The sequence below is a fragment of the Anabas testudineus genome, chromosome 2, assembly GCF_900324465.2.
Source record: "Anabas testudineus chromosome 2, fAnaTes1.2, whole genome shotgun sequence".
NCBI classification, from domain to species: Eukaryota; Metazoa; Chordata; class Actinopteri; order Anabantiformes; family Anabantidae; genus Anabas; species Anabas testudineus.
The window spans coordinates 3,293,697-3,313,500 of NC_046611.1; the positions used below are offsets into that span (position 1 = coordinate 3,293,697).

At 41.7% G+C, this 19,804-nt stretch overlaps 2 protein-coding genes across 6 annotated transcripts in view; both read right to left on the reverse strand.

Moving 5' to 3' along the window:
- The window catches only part of LOC113162830 (plakophilin-4-like), a 34,988-nt gene extending 15,441 nt beyond the window's left edge, over positions 1 to 19,547 (reverse strand). The window contains exons 1-7 of one of the 5 annotated variants that reach the window (XM_026361055.1): positions 19,339 to 19,547; positions 18,360 to 18,544; positions 6,443 to 6,555; positions 4,937 to 4,971; positions 4,196 to 4,297; positions 2,931 to 3,085; positions 521 to 989 (exon numbers count right to left, since the gene is read on the reverse strand). In XM_026361055.1, the coding sequence (XP_026216840.1) occupies positions 521 to 989; positions 2,931 to 3,085; positions 4,196 to 4,297; positions 4,937 to 4,971; positions 6,443 to 6,555; positions 18,360 to 18,485 (1,000 nt within the window). In that variant the 5' untranslated portion in view covers positions 18,486 to 18,544; positions 19,339 to 19,547. Of the gene's footprint in view, positions 1 to 520; positions 990 to 2,930; positions 3,086 to 4,189; positions 4,310 to 4,936; positions 4,972 to 6,442; positions 6,556 to 18,359; positions 18,557 to 19,338 lie in introns of all 5 variants that reach the window. The other 4 variants (XM_026361054.1, XM_026361053.1, XM_026361051.1 and 1 more) reach the window with 4 other exon arrangements.
- On the reverse strand, positions 9,297 to 11,287 carry LOC113162831 (serine/threonine-protein kinase pim-1-like). Its single transcript, XM_026361057.1, has 8 exons — positions 11,227 to 11,287; positions 10,668 to 10,841; positions 10,488 to 10,582; positions 10,357 to 10,404; positions 10,050 to 10,268; positions 9,741 to 9,921; positions 9,483 to 9,656; positions 9,297 to 9,388 (listed from the first exon to the last, which is right to left on the reverse strand). Exons 1-8 carry the CDS (start codon positions 11,264 to 11,266, stop codon positions 9,297 to 9,299), a joined length of 1,023 nt encoding a protein of 340 aa, XP_026216842.1. The 5' UTR covers positions 11,267 to 11,287.
- Positions 19,548 to 19,804: the final 257 nt, after the last annotated feature.

The following is a 19,804-nucleotide window of genomic DNA, read 5'->3' on the forward strand; positions in this document are numbered from 1 at the left end:
TGTTGTGTGCGACAATATTAAATCAGTGCTGCTCAGTCAACTTTCCCCGGACAAAGAAAGTGTTATTAAATCAACATGAAATGGTGTCCGAGCGGTGCAGCGTGGTTTTATTTATTTACTAGGAGAATGTTTGCTGAAAACACTTCACACACAGTTTTTTACTGCAGCACTGTGAGTAGCTCAAAGGAAAATTAGTGAAACATTTGTTTTTCCGGCCCAGATTTTGACCTGGTTGGATCTGACCCGTCAATCCTCCACGGTACCAACTGACCTCTCTACCCATGAATATTTCCACTGATTCTAAAGATGAAGGACACTCGATATGCATTCATGTGTGTTTCTTGCCTAGGAGTAATAAAATATCAGACCACCATTATGGCACAAGAGACAGACAAGGACACAGGAACAGATCCAATCACTTCACTGTATGTGCATCTAACAATAATGTGACCTTAAGGACTTTAACATAAATCCTGTCCACCTATTTAATGCTAAAACAATTCCTTGACTACAGACTGACCTATGAGGCTGTCGGGCCGGGGCAGGGCGCTCCTCTGGTACAGGCCGTATGGATCAGCACCGTAGGCCAGCGGCTGGCTCTGCCTGGGCAGCGTGGAGCCATAGTGCTGCGGCACTGCTGTCATCCCCGAACGCAGCGGCGACCCCGTTAAACCCCTGCCTTCAACCAGGGAGAGAGTGGAGCCCAGCCGCCCACCTCCTCCTCCTATGCCACCTCCTCCACCATTACCCCCCAGGGCCTGTGTGCCGTCAGTCGGGGAGATTGGTGAAGGGCAGGAGGGCGGCATGGTGGTGCCCGGGAAGACGGCAGCCAGAGGTTTGGGCTCAGAGAGGATGGGTGAGTCGTAGGTGCTGCCTTGAGATGTTCGCAGTGACATACGAGAGGGCGAGACAGTGCCAGCGGTGCCGCATCCTGGAGACTGGCTCCTGGAGGGGAGGGAGGCCATCCTCCGCAACACCCGACTGGAAGCCTGGGAAGAAGATGAAGGAAAATTACAGCTTTCAGAGACTCTGAATGTGACATTTAAAACCTGTTGCCTCCTTTAGCATAGGTTACTATTTTTGTGTAGATACATTTAAATTATACATTAAAAGATAAATCATTCATTCATTTATGTCAAATCCCTTAAATAAAATGTTATTTATTTTGTGCTTTACTGTAATTTAACAGCTAAACATTTGCTGCTTCAAACTTCCACTAATGGTATTAATAACTGACATTTACTGACATTTCACTCATTTTTAATTAGCATTCACTTGATTCCATGTGCTCACTAGGCCAAAAACAACAAAAATGTCAAGTATAATATCCATAACACTGTTGACCATTAATCTTTGTTTTCTGAAATAAGAGATAAGTGAACACTGGAGTCTGCACGCTGCACTGCTCTACTTTGCAAATCTACTTGCCAATTACCAGTAACGTGACACTCCAAGGCCGGATGCTTTATCATGTCGGATGATGGGCGTCATTATCTTTTTCATTTGTCCAGGTAAGTGAACGTGCAGGAGTTTGAATAAATGTCCTAAGTCATTACACTGAATCCTCAGCTCTGGATGTAATAAATAAAATACCTTTCAGGGAGGATTTGACAGAATATTTCATATTTATAGTGACAAACTTTTCCTCCCTGTTACCAAATGTAAAATGTCCCTCAATTACAGACTCGGCCAACTGGATGCTGATATGTGCCGCCTTAATCCATCGAAGCCTTAAACGCCTCGCAGGACAATTAAGAGCTGGGACGTGTAAGCCCATCCAGTGAGGCTGCTGGGTTTGCAATAAATCAGGCAAAAACTCTTATTGGCTGACCTTTATCTGCCATTTCTCCTTCTACTGTCATGCAAAGAAGGTGTGATTATTAGCCACAATAAAATGAGCTGTTAGTGAGTGAGTGAACAATTTTAAGGTAAGACTCGGTTTGATTTGTTCTTTCTTTTTCATGACAGTAATTATGGTGCCGTTTGCTGTCATCACTCTACGGTTGAAGATTATTATTTACAGCTAAAAATAAACAAACAGTTCGAAGTCAATTCATTCGTCTGAAAGCTCCAGAACAGCTACTAATTAAATAAATAAGTGTAATTGTTCATTGTGAACCAGGTTCAGGGATAATCTTTGATCCTCAGTATTTGAGCTGTCCACACAGAACTGACACAGCTAGCCGATCGCTGCTAGCTGTGTCAAGCTGCTCTCACACGACAAAAGTTGTTTTAAGTTGAAATTCTCAGCATTCGTCATTTTTCATTCAACGTTTCCTTCATTTCAAGCACAGACATTCAAACGTCCTCCTCCTCTAAATCATCTCTAGCTGACAAATTGACTAAGTACTGTTTTTGTATGCCTACTATGAATATTTTAAATAGGATTTAAAAAGTCTCCTATTTGAATATAACACAACAAACACAACTTTGTTTCAGTAACTTGCTTCATTCGTCTGTATTTTCTATTTATGTTTCACTTTAAATGTTTTTAAAGATTTTGAGCATGTGTCTGCTAAAGTGCTCAGTGTTAACATTAAACATTCAAACATTAAAAAAAGGCTTTTAGCTTAAACTTTGACAGTATCGAGCATCAACTTCCACACAGAAAAGAAATAGGATGTAGTTGTTTTTAAAAATTAAAAAATCAAATAAAATCAGCACAGTATCCTCGTATATCACAAGGTGATATGATTAAAGTTCATGTACAGCCAAGAAATGGACACTGAGATAAAAATCTCTCCACTATTTTTCAAAATGTGTGATTTCTCATATTATCTGGTCTAATATTCATACACAACTTTTCAGATGTGCAGAAATGCATACAATTATTTAATATTTCCAAAAGACATAAATACAAAAACAACATATTACAAAAAAAAAAGAAACTCCAAAGAGTTTGGATCTAACCCAGTGGAGCCCAGTCCCACCTGCCCAGAAGCTTGGCCCTCAGCTCTTGGGCTTCTTGACATCGTGGCTCGCGGCTCCGAACGCACGACATTCTGATTACTGTAATAACTGACGCTGCTGTCCTGGTAGCCACTGTCTGAATACGACGTCATATGGACCGAGTGACCTCCTGAGCCTGAGAACAACGAGAAGTAAGAGGGTGAGGACTCACTTAAACCCCTAATTACAGCTCCGTGCAGAGGTGTGACCACCATCACATCAGTCACAACATTTTTGCATATTTTATCACTTGGCGTTCAACGTGTTAGAAGACATTAAGCACATAAATACATATGCACAGATATCTGCAATAAGCTTTTATGCTGTTCCTGGAACAATCTGCATATACTGGACAGCTTCAATAATGCTGGCCTACTTTTGCCTGTAGGATGTGGAGGAGGAAGCATGTGGGGGATATTTTTATACTTTTAGACCACTCTAACCAAAGGCAATTTTGTTTTCAAGATTTCAAACAGCTACTCAGAACTTACAGCATATGTTTACTAATGATGTTGAATGGTATTAGAGAGTCAGATTAAAGTACGGTGTTTACAGGAACACACTATCTTTGTGGTTTAACACACGCTTTGAGGAGGCTTGATTGACCAAAATGTCATAAAGTTATAAATAAAGACTTGTTTTTGTTGAATTAAACTGACATGAACAGATGAGCAATGGATGATTTTGTTTTCTGAAACGTCATCACGTTACTTTAGTGTAGATTTGCCTACAAAATAATGCGCATCAGCCTCTTTGGATGGAGGTTCAGGTTGGAATGACTGTAACTATATAAATATATGTGACTTGTTGTTGTTGTTCAGGTCCATTAGAAGTCATAAGTCATGTCTTTAAGGCACTGAAATAGTATTTGACAGATGGTGTCCTTCATATAATAAATAACTAATGATGTTATTTTACTCAACTTAAATGTTTCAGTCATTAATATTTAATGATATGGAGACAGTTATGATTTGATGCAGAGTTCAGAGGAGCTCTCGTTAAGTTGAGCCTTCCTCACCTCTGGTTTGTAGTTTAGATCTCTTTGACATGTCAACATAGCCTCTGTTTACAGGCTAAACTTCTGCCGAATACAGGTAAACTGGTTTCTTAAATTCAAATATCAAGTATCAAGTAAATTGTCACAACACTGCAAAAGCATTTCACTAAGAAAGGAACCGTCTGAAACTGAGCAACTTTCTCTAGATTCTGCTTCACACATAAACTTCTACATTTAACAGACCCTCACTGTCATGCAGGGAGACGCAGTCCGGTTCAGGCAGGTACAGTCCCTCCTCCGCCTCTCGGTGACGACCAGACGCCTCCATGGCTGCACCCTGCGACTCTCCGCCTGCCAAAGCATCTGTCATACAGTTAAACACATACAGCGAATCCTGGAAAGGCTGTTAGTCCAAGATTTAGACAGCGACGTGCTGAGAAAGTGACACATTATCCTGCAAAATGGCAAAATGAAAACGTTTTAACAGCTCTTAATCTAAGAAACAAAATGTAATGATTCTTTGACACCAAAGAATCCAACATTTGATAACGGTACTTTTGTTTTATTGGAAAGCTGACAGTGAAGAATAGGTCAGGAAACAGAAGAGAGGGATCTGTGAGAAAATAGCAAATGGGTTCAATTCAAAACTCATACGCTGTCTACTGGCAGAAACATTGTTCTGTTTTGCTTGACTGGCTGCTGCTGCATTCTAGCAATTTGCAGCTCTTTAGAGGCTAAAATTGGTTTCTACATCTGGAAAACGCTTTCTATAGAACGAATCGGGTACAGATTGTACAGTGTATTATTTCAAGTTGTAGTGTTTACAATTTAAAATACATGTCACAAAAAATCACTAAAGCTTAAGATTGTTCGTTTACAGTACGAGATGCTTTACATGATCAGTTCTGGTTTGAAACCTCAAACTTTCTCTTTTGAAAACCACAGATTTTTATAAAATAACCATGAGATGTTAAAAGATAGAAATCATACCTGCAGTTCTCCATGCAAACGATTTCTCAGACGAGCTTCAGCAGAAGAGAGGAGGAAATGATATGGAGGAGAGGAGAAAGCAGAGACGGACGTGAATCAAATCAGAGTTCAATTATTCAATCAGACCAGGAAGAGGAAATAACAAGGTGTTTTCAGTCTAAAAGAAAATAATGCATCTACTGTGTCGTGGGAGTCTTGTGCTCTGAAAACATAAATTCACTCTGAGTCTATGAGCAACTTCAAAACAATAATACTGCACTTTAAGAGACTTAGCTCTTCTAACACATTTGGATAATACATATTGCCCATTCGAGGAACAATTTTACATCTAATACAGCATATTAACTGTATTTAGGTACATCTGAGGGTCAAAGTAGACATTAAATGTCTTTTTATTCATTCAGTGTTGAGCTCTACAGTAAATTCTGTTGCTGTTCAGTTATATTTTCTGTTGTGACAGCAGAATGTGACTGTAAACAGGCTGAACATCATTCCTCATGAAGACTAATATCACCATTATGTAGTGTGACAGAGCTGGTGGCAACTGTGCATGATTTACAGCCAAATATAATCAATGTAACAACAACAATTATGGTTTACATGCATTAGTTATTTTGTTTAAAGGACCATTCCTTTAAAACTCAACTGGATCCCACAATAAATGGGTTACACAAGATTACTGTATATCACAGGGAAAGTAACTGAGAACTTTCCATTTCGTGTGAACACTAACTAAACTACTTTGTTAAATTTGTTTGGATTGTTTATTTGAATTAGTTAAAAATGCTGTATTACTCCTCCTTAAATTACTGTACACATGTTAAGCTGTAACAGTGATTATGACATTTTGCTAGAAGCCAAAGCTACATTTGAAAACGTTTACATCCTCACCAGTCAAAATATAAGACACTGAATTTAAGAAACGTTTTGTTTACTGCAGATTAGAACTAGTGTGTTTGGATGATAATCTTATGGACATGACAGCACACAGGTTGTGCTGATGTTATTGTTTCAATGTTTTATTCTCATTGTTCACATTGAATAAGAAATGGCTTTTAGTATGAGGAGTAAACATGTTTGACCTACATAGAAGCACTAATGTTAGCTTAGCGTCCTATACCAGCTCCACACAGTCAGAAAATATACAGCGGAAATATCATGAATGGGCCTTAACTCAACCATTAACATAAAATAGTAAAACAAAATACATCAAAATTAAACAGTACAAAATATTTCTTGTTAAGATGTAATATTGTTATTAATGGAGGCAGTACACCACAGCAGCTTATGTAAGAGCACAAACACTATAATTAATCTGTTCCTTGCACATTTGCTTTTGTATTTTTGACATTGAAATCCTTAAAGTTCATAAAATGCTAAATATCACTTTTACTTCTGTCCAATGCACAACTTTTTAACCCTTTCTAGTAAAAACCTGTGCGTATTCAATGCATTAAATGTGTGTGCATGAAACCCAGGAGTGTGGGAACAGGCTGTCAGATCTACCTGCTACTGTCTCCTGCCGGTGACTCTGCTTCCAGCACACACCTCTCCAGCTGGCTCGCCACAATCTGCCGCTCTTCCTCCAGCTCCCGAGTCAGCCGCTCAAACTGCAGCTCCTGCGAAAGACATTTACGGCAGTGATTATACCCCGACATCCACCATGACATGGCAATTTAAGCCTCCTTTTTAAGACCTATTTGATGCCAGTTAGAATTAAATGTAAAACCCATTTCGTATTCTTTCTGCATGACTTGACTGATTTCTCACTGACTGTGAGCTCACTTAGAGACAGCAGCACTTGTTAAAGTGGATTCAGGATCTAAAATGCTAAAAATGTGAGCAGGACCTTAAAATTGCCCTCAGTAGAAATAATGTGATTAAACACATTTTAGCAATTTGAGTATAAAGCACAGAGGAACGAGCAGAGAATGACAAAATGTGGATTTCAAGGCCACGATGTACTAAGGTGCATATTAGAAAGTATGACACATCTTATATCCGGATTAATCTCTGTACAGGTCCAAGGTGTTCTTCTTCTTCATAAGAGCTGAATTAATGTTGTTTTTACACGACTGGGACCAGGTCCTTACAGTAGTAGGAAGAGGCCTGACGATCACTCACAAACATTCAAGTCAAGTCTGTAGTTAGGCTCCAGCTAACTTTAATTATTGATCCTCCAATTACATATTTAACCAATAAGTTAATAATGTGTCCACATAGTTGCTTTCAGTGGCGACTTAGCTTTTCACCATCATCATGGACATACTGTATCTTATATCCTACATATTTCTCTATTTTTAGACGAGCACACAGTCTTTCTCGTAAACCGGTGCCTGAACATTAATGTATGTTTTCTAACCATTTTATCTTGATGTTCATTCTCGTGTATCTTCTAAAAAGCTAATTTTGATTAATTCTAATGGTCTTTACGTTTCTAAAGTACGATCATGCAAACAAACAACATGATATAGCTTAAAAATATCCCTGAAATTCAGCCATCAGCGTTTACTTTTGCAATTTTGACAACCCAAATTATACAATGCTAAATTATTCCCTATTTACGGTATCAAAAACCCAAAGAGCTGGTAGGGGTCCAGTGCCTTGCTCAAGGGTGTCAAAGTAGAGCAGATGTTTTCCGTCTGCGGCTGGCTGGCTGGTAGATTTGGCACTCCCTCATTTGTATTCTCTTACATAACACGAAGGCTTCCCAGCTGCTTCATAAATCTTCTAGGAACCACAGCTGGCGTCATCACGGGTGAATTAGCTGTCTGCAGATAACGTCTAAATATAAAACGTCCCGGCCTGGAAAACACACAGCTCACAGAAAAAGATCAGATGAGGTGCTTTGTCTCGAAGTGTACCACGTGTATCAGCCTCATTGTTCTGTGCTTTATTGTCCTGATTTGGTGTGTTTTGTTCTTCACTACTCAATCAGCTGTAAAGCACTTTAAATGGCTTTTACCTGTATGAAAGGTGCTATAAAAGGTTATAAATAAAGTTTGATTGATTGATCAGCAGTAAACACAGGTTATTCTGCATATTGTTGTTGTTTTAAAGCCTGTAGTTTTATTCCAGTTGCTATAAGAAGCTAAACTTAGGACGCATGCACTTAATAAATGCTTTATAAACAATTGTTAACCCAAAGTTAACAAGTACACATGATGTGTAGAATCCCTTCTGTTTATTACGCAGTACATTTTTTTGTTTTCAATGTCAGATGCTAAATAAAAGTAAAGTGTGAATTAATACTGATAAATCCTGTGCTGATAAAATGTTAACAGCACAGGACTCGCCGGCCGTGTGTTTACACAGTACATGCTGTTTATTTCTACTGAACACGAATGTGTATTCATTATGTATAAACGCAGTGAAGTGGAATTATTTATGATTTATTAATGTTAATGATGTTTGCAGACTTGTATATTGTACTAGACATTTCTTGGTGACAGCCGGAACACGCAATGCAAAATTAAACAAATTTAAATTATGTAAAATCTTTCCAAACATATAAACAGTGGTTGTCACTAGTGTAATATCTGTAGTATTGAAAATTACGAGCAGAAACATCGAACCGTTTCCTGCAGTCACGGCTGCTTCTATCTTCTAACGTAGTAAGCACACGTAATTGGAAATAACGACAAAATAATATTTTTTGTTTTAATTAAACATGTTATTAATATATTCAGTAAGAAAACAGTTTGTATTCTTATAGTGAAAACTTCTTATTGTTTGTTGCTATTATAGTGAATGGCATTATAGTGTTTTAAATTACATTTAATGTGCACATGGGGCATGTGGTTGTATTATTATAAATAGAAAGGGAAGATAGATTACACTTTTATTAATACAAAAACAACAGTACGCTTGTTATACTTTAATTTATTCCTGATTCATATTCACTTAATTTGAATCTGTGGCTTTCACCTATAATGGAGACAAAACACCAGAGGTGGATTAAAACCATTAGACTCAAAATGCAGTCAGATGATTCTAAGTTTGCTGAACACATGTTTATTTTGACTGGTTTGGTTTTGTGTGTTGAATAATTGGTTTGCACAGCAGCTCCTAACCCAGCACAAGCTCTCTATGAAGACGAGGAAAAACTCCCCAAAGTCCTGGAGCTAGAAAGGACAATGGGAAGAAACCTCGGGAGAGGCAATTCAAAGAGAGATCCCCTCTCCACGGACAGCTGGGGTGGTGCAGGAACCACAGGTGGAGATGATGCAGATGTTTGTGTAAATGAGTCCAGTTAAATGACGATCATCAGTTCTTCCTGTCAAAGACAGAGAGAAGCAGAAGTTACTGTATGACACGTGTATGTATGGCAGGAGGTGTGGATTTAAAGTGTCTGTGTGGTTTATCTGAGCCACGGGTGGTGCTGGAGCTCCTCCAGAGTGGGGCGCCGCTCTGGGACTCTGGTCAAACACATGTTCAAGAAACTTTGGCAATCTGTAGAAAAAGACGGATCAGAAGGATGAAGGTGTCGACTACAGATCCTTCACATGTGAAATAAAATGACGGGTGGTGTTGGTGCTTCTCCTACTTTTGGACAAGTTACTGCTGATTTTCAGTTTCTTTCTAAGGAACATGGACGTTTCAAACGGAGCTCTGCTGTGGAGTGTTTCAAACAGAACCACCCCCAGCTGCCACACTGTGGTGGGACCGGCCCTGTACGCATAACGACTGTACCACTCCGGAGGAACGTGAGCAGAGGTGCCTAGAAGACAAATATAATGAGGTGCTGAGCATGAGGAGAAGTCACATATCGGTAAACGAGTGAAGAAGAAGACAGAGATCTAACCATAGAAAACACGGTACAAGGATCCTTTCTTGAAGAAACAGCTCAGCCCAAAGTCAATGAGACGAACTCTGGGGACGTCTGAGCCCGTCTCAATCAGGATGTTTTCAATCTTGATGTCACGGTGGAAGATGCAGTTGTGCTGAAGCTCGACTGCTGCTTCAACCAGCTGTTTCAAAATGATCTGGGAGCAGGAAAACAACAGAGATGAGGGACTCGGGTGGTGGGTGGATATTTTACTGGGGCGGCTGTGACTCTGAGTCGACTAGATCAGTGGAAAAGGTCCAAACCCATCAATAAGAAGCAGTTTACCTTGGCCTGCTCTTCTTGTAGTGAGCCTCCGTTGGCCTCTATGTACGTCAAGAGGTCAATGCAGGGCACAGGTCTCTCCAGCACCAGGATCAGCTCGTGGCCCAGGTCGTACCAGTCTAATAGGGATATAGGTGCTGACGTCCCCACTGATCCAGATCCTCCAGTTTTGAGTTTCAACATAACAGCCACCTCCACAGAGAGGCGCCTCCCGTTCTGGTCCTGAAAAATCAGCTCTTTTGTTTTTACATTCAGGAAGTGAAGTGATAAATTCAACAGATTTCAACAGTAACTGGTGTCGTTCACTTACCACCTGTCTGCAGAATACCTTTTCTTTGGGGATGTGTTTGATAGCTACCTGCGAGACACAAACGCAACTGTGATTAGCACTTTCAGCACAAGGTGTGTGTGTGTGTGTGATAATATGTGTGTAACACTTACTGGTAAATTATCTGTTTGACGGCATCCAGCAAACACAGATCCACACCCTCCTTTGCCAAGCATCTTGTCTTCCTTGTATTTCGCCTGAAATTGAGCTGAACACACATATTGTTTTACTTCATGACACAAGAACACTAATCATATGTGTATTGATTTCTACATTGATCACTTCCTGCTGACCTCTCAGAGCATCAACTGACACACGTGTCTCCTTCTTTGTGTCCTTCAGGTCTGTGCGTCTCCTCGTCTTCCTGCTGGGTCCTTCTCCCTCGGGATCAGACTTCCTTTTACCACTTCTCTTGAACACATCCTCCACATATTTACTGCATCCCTCCAAAGGGTCACTGCTTCTCCCTACAGAGGATCATGAGCTTGTTGAAGGTCACATGCACTAATGTCCTCCAAAGACAAAAGAGGCTGTCATTCAGTGTGCTCTAGAAGTATTTTGTGATTTTCTGCCAACACTTTAGTTCACACATTGACTTTCAGTGTGAGACTGAGATGAGAAGACTAGCTTAACGTTAGAATAAAGACTCCTGATGCAGGGAGAAGCCGGTCTGTCACCTCTCAGGTTGACTGGTTATTCAAGCTGATTTATTTCATAACTAACTTCATACTGCTCCCAGTCTTTGTTACACCGAGTAAAGATCAAGACAGTTTGTCAGGTCAGAAATAAAAATACATCCTGAAATTCTTTCCGGTGTTTATTAACTTGACTACATGCAGATTTCTCACTTACCTTGATTCATGCGAGGGGCCGGAGGACAGAGGGTCTTCATCTTCACTGGAGGCTCTTTGTCCATGACGAGAATAAAGTTTCAAATGCGACAACGTCCACGTACGAGTGAACACAGAATCAGTACGGGTAGTTTGGACCGAGTCCTTTTAACCAGTTTGGTGAACGGAACACGGAATGTGAAGTTTGACAGTGAAGAGTTCCACAATATGCTAATTAGGGATTGATGCAATTTGTATATGAGTAAATATTTGAATGACTTGGGGGTTAAAATTACTATCAATATGATATCACCTCATATCATTCATAAACCTGTTTAATAATGTATAGTAAAGCTAGCCATGGGGCTAGCTCAACTAGCTAGTGAGACCTTGAACGTACTATATTGGACAGTGAACCTGAGTCACCACATCTGGTCGACCACATCTGGTCTTACACTGATTCTGGACTTTTAGAGATCCAGATCAGAAAGGTTGTCATATCTGAAAAACTCTTTGGTTTGTAATCAGAATTTATTGACAGTTAATGTAAATGGATAGTTTCTTCTGACACAATATTCCAGTCAAACATCCTTTAAATTTCACAGAACAACATCCAGTTGTGACCTTGGCACGATGAACAGTCTTGATCTTGTACGACACTCATTCCAACAAAGTCCTCCTGGTTTGTTTTCCATTGATACATTTTTAAAAATATGCTGCACCAGAATCTAATATGATCATAATATGATTACAGTTGAGTTACAGTCGCTGTTCAATGTGTTTTTTTACAGTACTTTTATATATCGTATTATTTTATATGGTAGAACAGATGTTAATGTCTCACTAGCACAGTAGGATGAAAGTCCTTCAAATAATAATCCTAAAAACTACAACAGACACTTAAATAAATCGGTTTATGTCTCTTGATAAAAGCTGTTGTGTATTTGGGTCAACTCGGACCATGTGACACACAGAGCCTTTACAGTCTCTTTAGTCAGAAGATGTGCAGTGATTTAGTTAATGGTGCCATCATGTTGGTTATTTGCTTGTGTGTCTCAGTCTATAGAATAACTCTGCATGGGACGGGAGTAGCTGGCCTGATTTCAAAAGTCACGTGTCTGTTTCTGAAAACAAAATTCACTCACTCCAACAAACTCTTCTAAAATATCATGTGGTGTGTGCAGAACTATGGCAGACACATATAGGAACAGTCTATACGTTATCACTTCAGCTCAGACTCCATGAAACTTTAATGATTCCCACAGGGAAACTGGGTACACATTGCTAATTTTGCAGCGTTAATAAGTGTTGATTTTTCTGCAGCAGTTATTCAGAGTTAATTGGGGAGATGTTTGTACGCGTATAGGGTTGATATAGCTCCAAGGAAACTGCTCTGAACTATTGCAAAATGTTGAATTAATTGTGCAACTGCAGAAAAGGACTGTTATTCTCAGTTCAGACATTCAGAAGCAACGCACGATGATTTGGTTTTTAAATAGTTTTGACATTTTACCAGTGTTTTGTAATGAAATGTTTTAGGATCTTTACCTTCATACAGGCACCTTGAAGCAAGTTATTAGCTTCAGGTTGCTTTAAAAGGTGAGTCACACAGGAAATCTGGTGAGTCAGCAGGAAACTAACAGTAGGTTCTGGAGATCTTAAACTGCGATGGCTGTGGTACATGTTGACACAGCTGGTCAATTAATGTGTTAATCAAATGATAAAAGTAAGAAATAGAGCGACAATAAAATAAAGATTTTACGAGTGGGACCAAACATTGGAGTCTGTAAAAAACTAATCAGACAAAACACTGAGAGAGAGAAATATACAAAGAAGAAACCTGAAAAGATAATGTTCAAGTCATATGGAAACAAAAAGACGTCGCCTAAAGTAACAGCGTCAGATGCATTCCTGACACATGCACTACCTTAAAGGACACAGAGTGTTGCACACCAGCGTGCTGCATTCTGCCACAGTGTCACAGCTGACTCTGTCGTCCTGCATCTCCTTACATCACTTCAGAGCAGCACAGAGACAGCACAGGAACACACAGCTCTCCTTGTTTCAGCCTCGTTACGGCACGCCTCAAGGGACAAACACAGCCACGTCGGTGCCCTGTGCCCGTCACCTCACGATGTCTGGGAACATGCCTTGCCCTGCCAGTCCGATGCAAAGCCGTGCCGGGCGATGTCTAGCACCAGCTGGGGGCTACCGGCCAATTCGCCACAGCTTATTGTGCGCTGTCACAAGTGTTTTTCTTTCTCTTACTGAGTGACACCAACCACAGACCTCTGCGTCTCATTGCTTCTCCCTGTGTCCAATCATAGCCCGGCACTTTGGTTTATCCAGTCTGCATCTGTGATACCCGTGAAATGTTCGGCCTAGTTCTGCTGCTGCAGGAGCTGCATCGCTGCTTGTGTTGAAACTCGCCATCCTAAAGCGAGAATTCACCCTTGTTAAAAAGGCAGCTTAAGGTTTTCAGGCCTCTTTTGCAGCTCACTGAATCATTTCTCATGACCTGTCTGTGACATATTGAGCCGTTTCTCACACAGCAATTACAGCATTAATTGCAAACGTCTTCTAGTTCTTTCTAAAGGCGCCATTTTCCATCAGCTTTTAACAATCACTGAGGGAGACATCATCAGAGGATCCACTGCCACTGCAGCCTCGACAGACCAGAATGCCGTGCATCCTGCTTTTGTTTGCCATCTCTCTTGCTCTCTCTGCCTACACGTGACCCACAGATGGATTAAAACACTTTAAACGCCCACAGTTGATGAAAAGCAACAAGTTGTGCTTGTTCTCTGAGCGCTGTCAGGAGTCATTCTGGAAGATGGTGGAAGTCACTAAGTACAGTAGATGAGGCAGGTAGAGGCAAAGTCAGATCACTAAGAGAGTAAAAAGCTCCTGGAAATGCAACTAACATCAGAGACTAATGAGATCTGAAACTGTATCAGAGGTAAGTTTCCTCGTCCACCACACCGACTATAACAAGACATGCAACAAATCAGCCTAAAACAATAAGCTGTGCTTTTCCAAAAATATGACAGAGAGCATGCATTTGAATCCAGGCAGATGTCAAACAGCAACAGTTTGGTGTCTCAGATACCATCAGGGACCAGACAGTGCTGTGTGGGGACATAAGTGGATTGACAGAGCTGGTTTAACCCACAGATTCAGACCGTGACCCTGCAGCTCATATAAAGCAAACCGTGCATCCACACAGGTCAGTAAATCATCCACATCAAGATCAGCTGCTTGCTTTAGACATGCGTGTGGCTTTTCTGGCTCTGATCATAGAAATCAATCTAAGCATGGAGAACGCTGACGTGGTCCAGTTGTTGTTTTATTGTGCCCCCCCCCACCCCCCCTCATCCTGGGAGGGTTCTGCTGAGCATGCAAGTTGTTTTTCAGCAGCTCCGTGCGCCACATTCATACAGTGGGGCTTTGATTTTACACCTGGGAGCAGCCCTGCACACATCAACAGTCTGCTACTGTCGGCCACAGGGAACGAAATAAGACCCCAGATAAATATCTGACGACATTTTGCAGACAAGATCCCCTATCTTTGTGAATAATGACAGATACAGTTGCTTTGTTTTCCAGTTTACAGCCCAGCGCAAAAACACCTTCTGGTTTCTTCATTTCATGTTTGTGCTAAGTCCTAGTCACAGTTTTCAGACTAGGTTGTTGTTTCCTCAACTCATTATTCAAACAAACAAAGAAATAGTTGGACATCGTGGAAACATGTTGATGCTTTCTGACTCTAGGGTTAGTGTGTTGAATATACAGCTGGTTAGGTTAACAGCTAGTCTGTATCAGTCCAAAGCCAACAACATTCACCAACCAACGACAGAAAAGGTAACTGACATGCTATATCTTGTGTTTAATAGAACAATCTACCTGCATCTACTTTGTGCTGAGCTTAGCTGACCGGACAGTGGCTGTACTCATACATTGAACAGACAGATGTTATAGTTTTATTGATTTTCTCATCTAACAAACATATTTCCCAAAATGTCAAACTATTCCTTTAACGTCCATCATTTACCTGACACATGCTGTTTGTTTTAGCTGCTCTGCACTTAGAACATTTTTTGGACTGGGGGATCACTGACAGCCAAAAGCTACTGAGCAAGACTGTTGATGTGCGTTTGGAGGTCACTTTCAATGTCGATCCAAACAAGGCCAGCGTCTTCTAACAGTCTGACATGGTGAAACAGATATTATGACAGCTCTGCACCGCTCAGATCTGACATCAGGGACAGACTTCAGTCTTGATTTTACCAGAACCTCACCAACAGCAGCTACGGACGTCTCATCTTTCATTTTGAAGCAACTTCGCTGCAGGCTGTTGTCTCAACATTGAATCAATCTCACCATGTTTTGCTAAATAAGAAATACAATGAAACTGCACTGACTCTGTAGGTTTTAGGTTTCCAAGCTGCCACATCTCCAGCTCTGGTATTTCCCTGCTCACGTCTATCATCCTACTTTTAATGGGCTAAATGAGAGCAAAGTGGAAAAGCGTCAGGGCCTGAACACAATGGAAGGCAATAACTGATGTGCTCCATTTAGCACGTCTAATTTGACATTTCTGTGGAGGAACTGCAGGCGGTAGATTTGACGCTTCAGCAACGCTGCTGCCTGGATTCCAACACAGAAAAGGTAAAGCTACTTGATTATATTTTCTGGTTGCAGCCTGTTCAACAGTCTGAGACGAGCTACATGATAAAATATTTGCTCTCTGGCAACTGCCACGTTTAGCAATAATGCTTAATGTCGCCGGGTGTTTTTTGCACTTGTGTTAGTTGTTAATCACCAATTTCTTGCCTGTTATCAATACGTACCATATGATCCTCTGAAGTTTTTTCTCTCGAGCGGAGACATTGTGGGTGCCCGGCTGACGTCTTTCTCTGAGTCATCATAAATGACAAATCAGATCATTTGCTGTTTCCTTACAAAACAACTCATATTCTGATATGTTGCTCTAACTGGCAATATGGCATGCAGAGAGGCGCTCATGTCTAAAACCACAGCTTCAAAAATACGTGACACAACGTAGGATAGCCAGATTCTCAGGACAAGCAGGAGCTGCAGCTCACCTGCACCTGAAAGACCAGCGTTAATCCTTATAAGACTGCAATGTCCACAGTCACTGACATTACATGTCAAGGTGGAAAGACTCCATCAGAGCCTTACAATGCAGTTTTTCACAGTTTGCAGTCGTTCATACTTTGGTTCAAGTGATCCTCAAGACACACATGACGCCTGATGGAACAACATCCCACAGGTAACCACTGTAGACTTAACGACCACACCGACTTTATAAACCTGCTACTCGGAGGCATTTAGTCACAACTGAAGCTTGACGAGAAGTGAAACTCTCATCAAGAACAAGAACTTAAAGCAGCTTCAGTTGCCACTGAACCACGACCTGGAGGACTGAGAGTCCTCACAGACGCCCTCACACTTACATACAACGTGTGTTCATTACAATAAATGGCCCCTGTTAGTGTTTTGTGTGTTGTGCCTCTGATAAGATGAGGTGTCTAAAGGACAATTCATGCTTTCTGTTTGTTTAGACAGGTACTGTACGTGCACTATGAATCAGTCAGTCTAATCAGTTTAATCAGCTGAGCGTGGTCATGTGAGAGGTCATGTGACTTCCCACTGTGCAGGTTTGTCATTTGAGCTCTTGGACTTTTTTGCAAATTGCAATATTGCCCACAACAATCACAACATGGATTTCTGTTGCAGTAAATCATAAACAGCTACTATACAAATAAAACAGTAACAAATGTTTGCAACTCATGCACTGAAACACGGTGCATGTGGTAAACAGAGCTTTTGAGGGGAACAAAGCTACTTGTACTGATTCCAAAGAAAACTAAAGCAACACCAAGAGAGACCAAAGTCTTTTCCTTAACTTGACATCAGTCGACACTTAAGAGCAATCTGCTGCCCACATATTTATCTGTTAGCGCCAAAGAATCTGGAGATTAAAAGTGTGATGTCTTTTCTTGGACATCAAAAGTCTTCCGGCACATTAATAGCAGCGTGAATCAGGCACACTAATCACACACCAGGGGACTAAGTTGAGAACATGGCCACTGTCCAGGCATAATTAAGAGCAGGCGAACAGACAGACACCAATATTGATGGAGTAGAAAGAAGCATAAAAATAACAGCGGATGAGGGAGGCATGATGCAACTGTCTTGGTCATTTTTTCCAGCATTAGCACAGATTTGATGTTTTTCATTAGGTGTCAACGCAAAACATTTAGGAGGAACACTAATGTCAACCCTGACTAACATTTAATGTGTCAGCGTTTGTGACTTTAGTCTCTTTAGTTAACTATCAGCAGAGCTGTGCCTGACTGTCACAACCACGAAGACGATAAGTGTAGCTGAAACCTGTGATAAACAAGCAAACATATTGACATACAGTGGTCAAATTATTATGGATTTTAATTAAAGTCATATTCTTATGTATATATAATTCATGTTTTTATCAACAGATGTGTTAATTGAATGTTTTCTGAAAATGGTACCAGGCCTAACGGGCCCCAGGACTGATACTGTGCATTAAGGGACAATATCTCTTGTTCAAAAGTCCCCAACGAGAGGACAATGACCACAAAATGACACACCACAGCACAAAGACACCAAAAATGACTATAAAGAGAAATAAAACAACAACAAAGAGAGGCACAAAATGAGAGTGGAGCGATATAAAATGATCATTACAGTCATTGTAACGTCGGGGTCTCGTTTACATGTCTGTGTCCATGTGTTTACTGTGTTATAATCAGCTAATGGAGATTTTGGGATACAAATAATAGCTTCATTAATATTAATCTCTTGAATCTGTCCCACCCAGTTAAATCTTTCTAAACCTGTTCAACTTCTTAAATAAGACAAATCTGGACATGTTTGTATAAAGTGAGGTTCTAGATGGTTCCAGTCCAGTGTGCAGAGGACACGACATGGGTTATAATCACATCAGTCATCCAAAGAACATTAGATACGAGGCCCAGAGAAAAAAAAGGAGGAAGGTGTGTGTGCAACCACAGAGGCAGTAGAACAGGAATAGGTGAGTAGCTGACGAGAGGTGGAAAAATCAGGGTGTGACTGCATCTCCACACTTCGTACCTGCTCTTTAACGGAGGCCAAGAGGTTGGTGGTGGTGGTTGTAGTGGTGGTTCTGGCGTCCAGCGGGAGGCCGTGACCGCTTGGCCCCTCTCTGACCGCCATGGGCACTTCTCCCTCCTCCTCCATCGCCTCCACTTCACAGTTATAGTCCAGAGCCGGCTGGCTGCTGAGGCGTCCTCTCTGACCCTGCAGAAGGTCTACAAGCCGGTCAGGATGTGGACAAGTAGGGGACACAATGAACAGAAAATCACGGTCACGTCCCCTGGGGACCTCTGAGTGTGTCAAAGTGGGACTTCACAGGGGCCATATTGTGTTTTAGCTGCTTCACCCTACCTAATAATCCTGCAGGGATTTAATCTCAGTGCTATTGTGGTTTTTAAACACCTCTAACATCCATTCAGAGACTCACAGTGCATTTCCAGCTACCGTACGATATCACTGTAATATTCCTGCTAAACCCTCACAGAGGTTTAAAGTGTAAATGATGGTTTTCAAGCACCGACAGCTTCGACTTCTACAGGGATTCTTCATGAGCCTCATTGATCAGGTTATAGTGTTTCCCCTTGTAGACACTTTAATTTCTATCCTCCACTGATGCATCTTAAAAACAGTTGCACTAGTTTTACATTAAGGATCATGCATTGCATTTGCAGGTGTGCATGCACGCTGCACAGAAAGCATTGAACGTCTCACCACGTTCAGGATTTCTCCCCCCACTCAGAAGAGCCCGAGCTTCTTCGTGATGAGCTTACATTATATGCTACAGGGAGCCTGTCTGTCAAACCCCAATCACTCAACCACCATCCGTCAGCCAAGGACGAGGTCACACTGACTCAGTGGACCGGGGACCGGGGACCGGAGAGCGCGGCTGCCCTCAGACCGAGTCTCCCTCCTGGTTACCGTGCCCTGCCTCCCTCCATCCCTCCCTCCATCCCTCCATCCCGCCTGGCAAGCGGCTGCGGCTGCCAGTGAGACTCACCGGCCAGATGTTGCTGTTAGAAGCAGGCCACAGCTGGCTGGATCCGTCCCTGTTACGCATCCATCCTCCTCCTGCCGGCGGCCGTGACAGCTCCTACATTTCCCACGCTCCGACGCCACAGACAAACCAAACAAACCCCGTGCACGTCCACACGCTGCTCGTACAGTACTGTGGATTTTCCTCTGTCTCTTTTTATCCACTGTGGGTTTTCGGTGCACCCATCTCCTCCTGGCGTCCGCACGGCACCCACCAACCCGCCCAGCCACTATCGCCGATCAACGGCGTGACGTCACCATGCGGCTATGGATTATTTTCCGATACAAGAATCGATGAACCGACGACACATGCGCTGAGGCTGCAGCTGCAGGAGCCGAGCTGCAGCAGCGCGGCGGTTCCTGCAAACAGGCTGCTTCAGAGGGAAGATGCAGCCTGCAGCGCGCACTGTGCGTGCGTGCGTGTGCGTGCG

Bases quoted from the DNA above. Each gene is read 5' to 3' on its own strand.
- LOC113162831 (XM_026361057.1), bottom strand. From the start codon at position 11,266: ATGAAGACCCTCTGTCCTCCGGCCCCTCGCATGAATCAAG. The intron at 10,842-11,226 runs GTAAGTGAGAAA...GATCCTCTGTAG, and splicing joins GGCCCCTCGCATGAATCAAG to GGAGAAGCAGTGACCCTTTG. The intron at 10,269-10,356 runs GTAAGTGAACGA...CTGATTTTTCAG, and splicing joins AGGTATTCTGCAGACAGGTG to GACCAGAACGGGAGGCGCCT.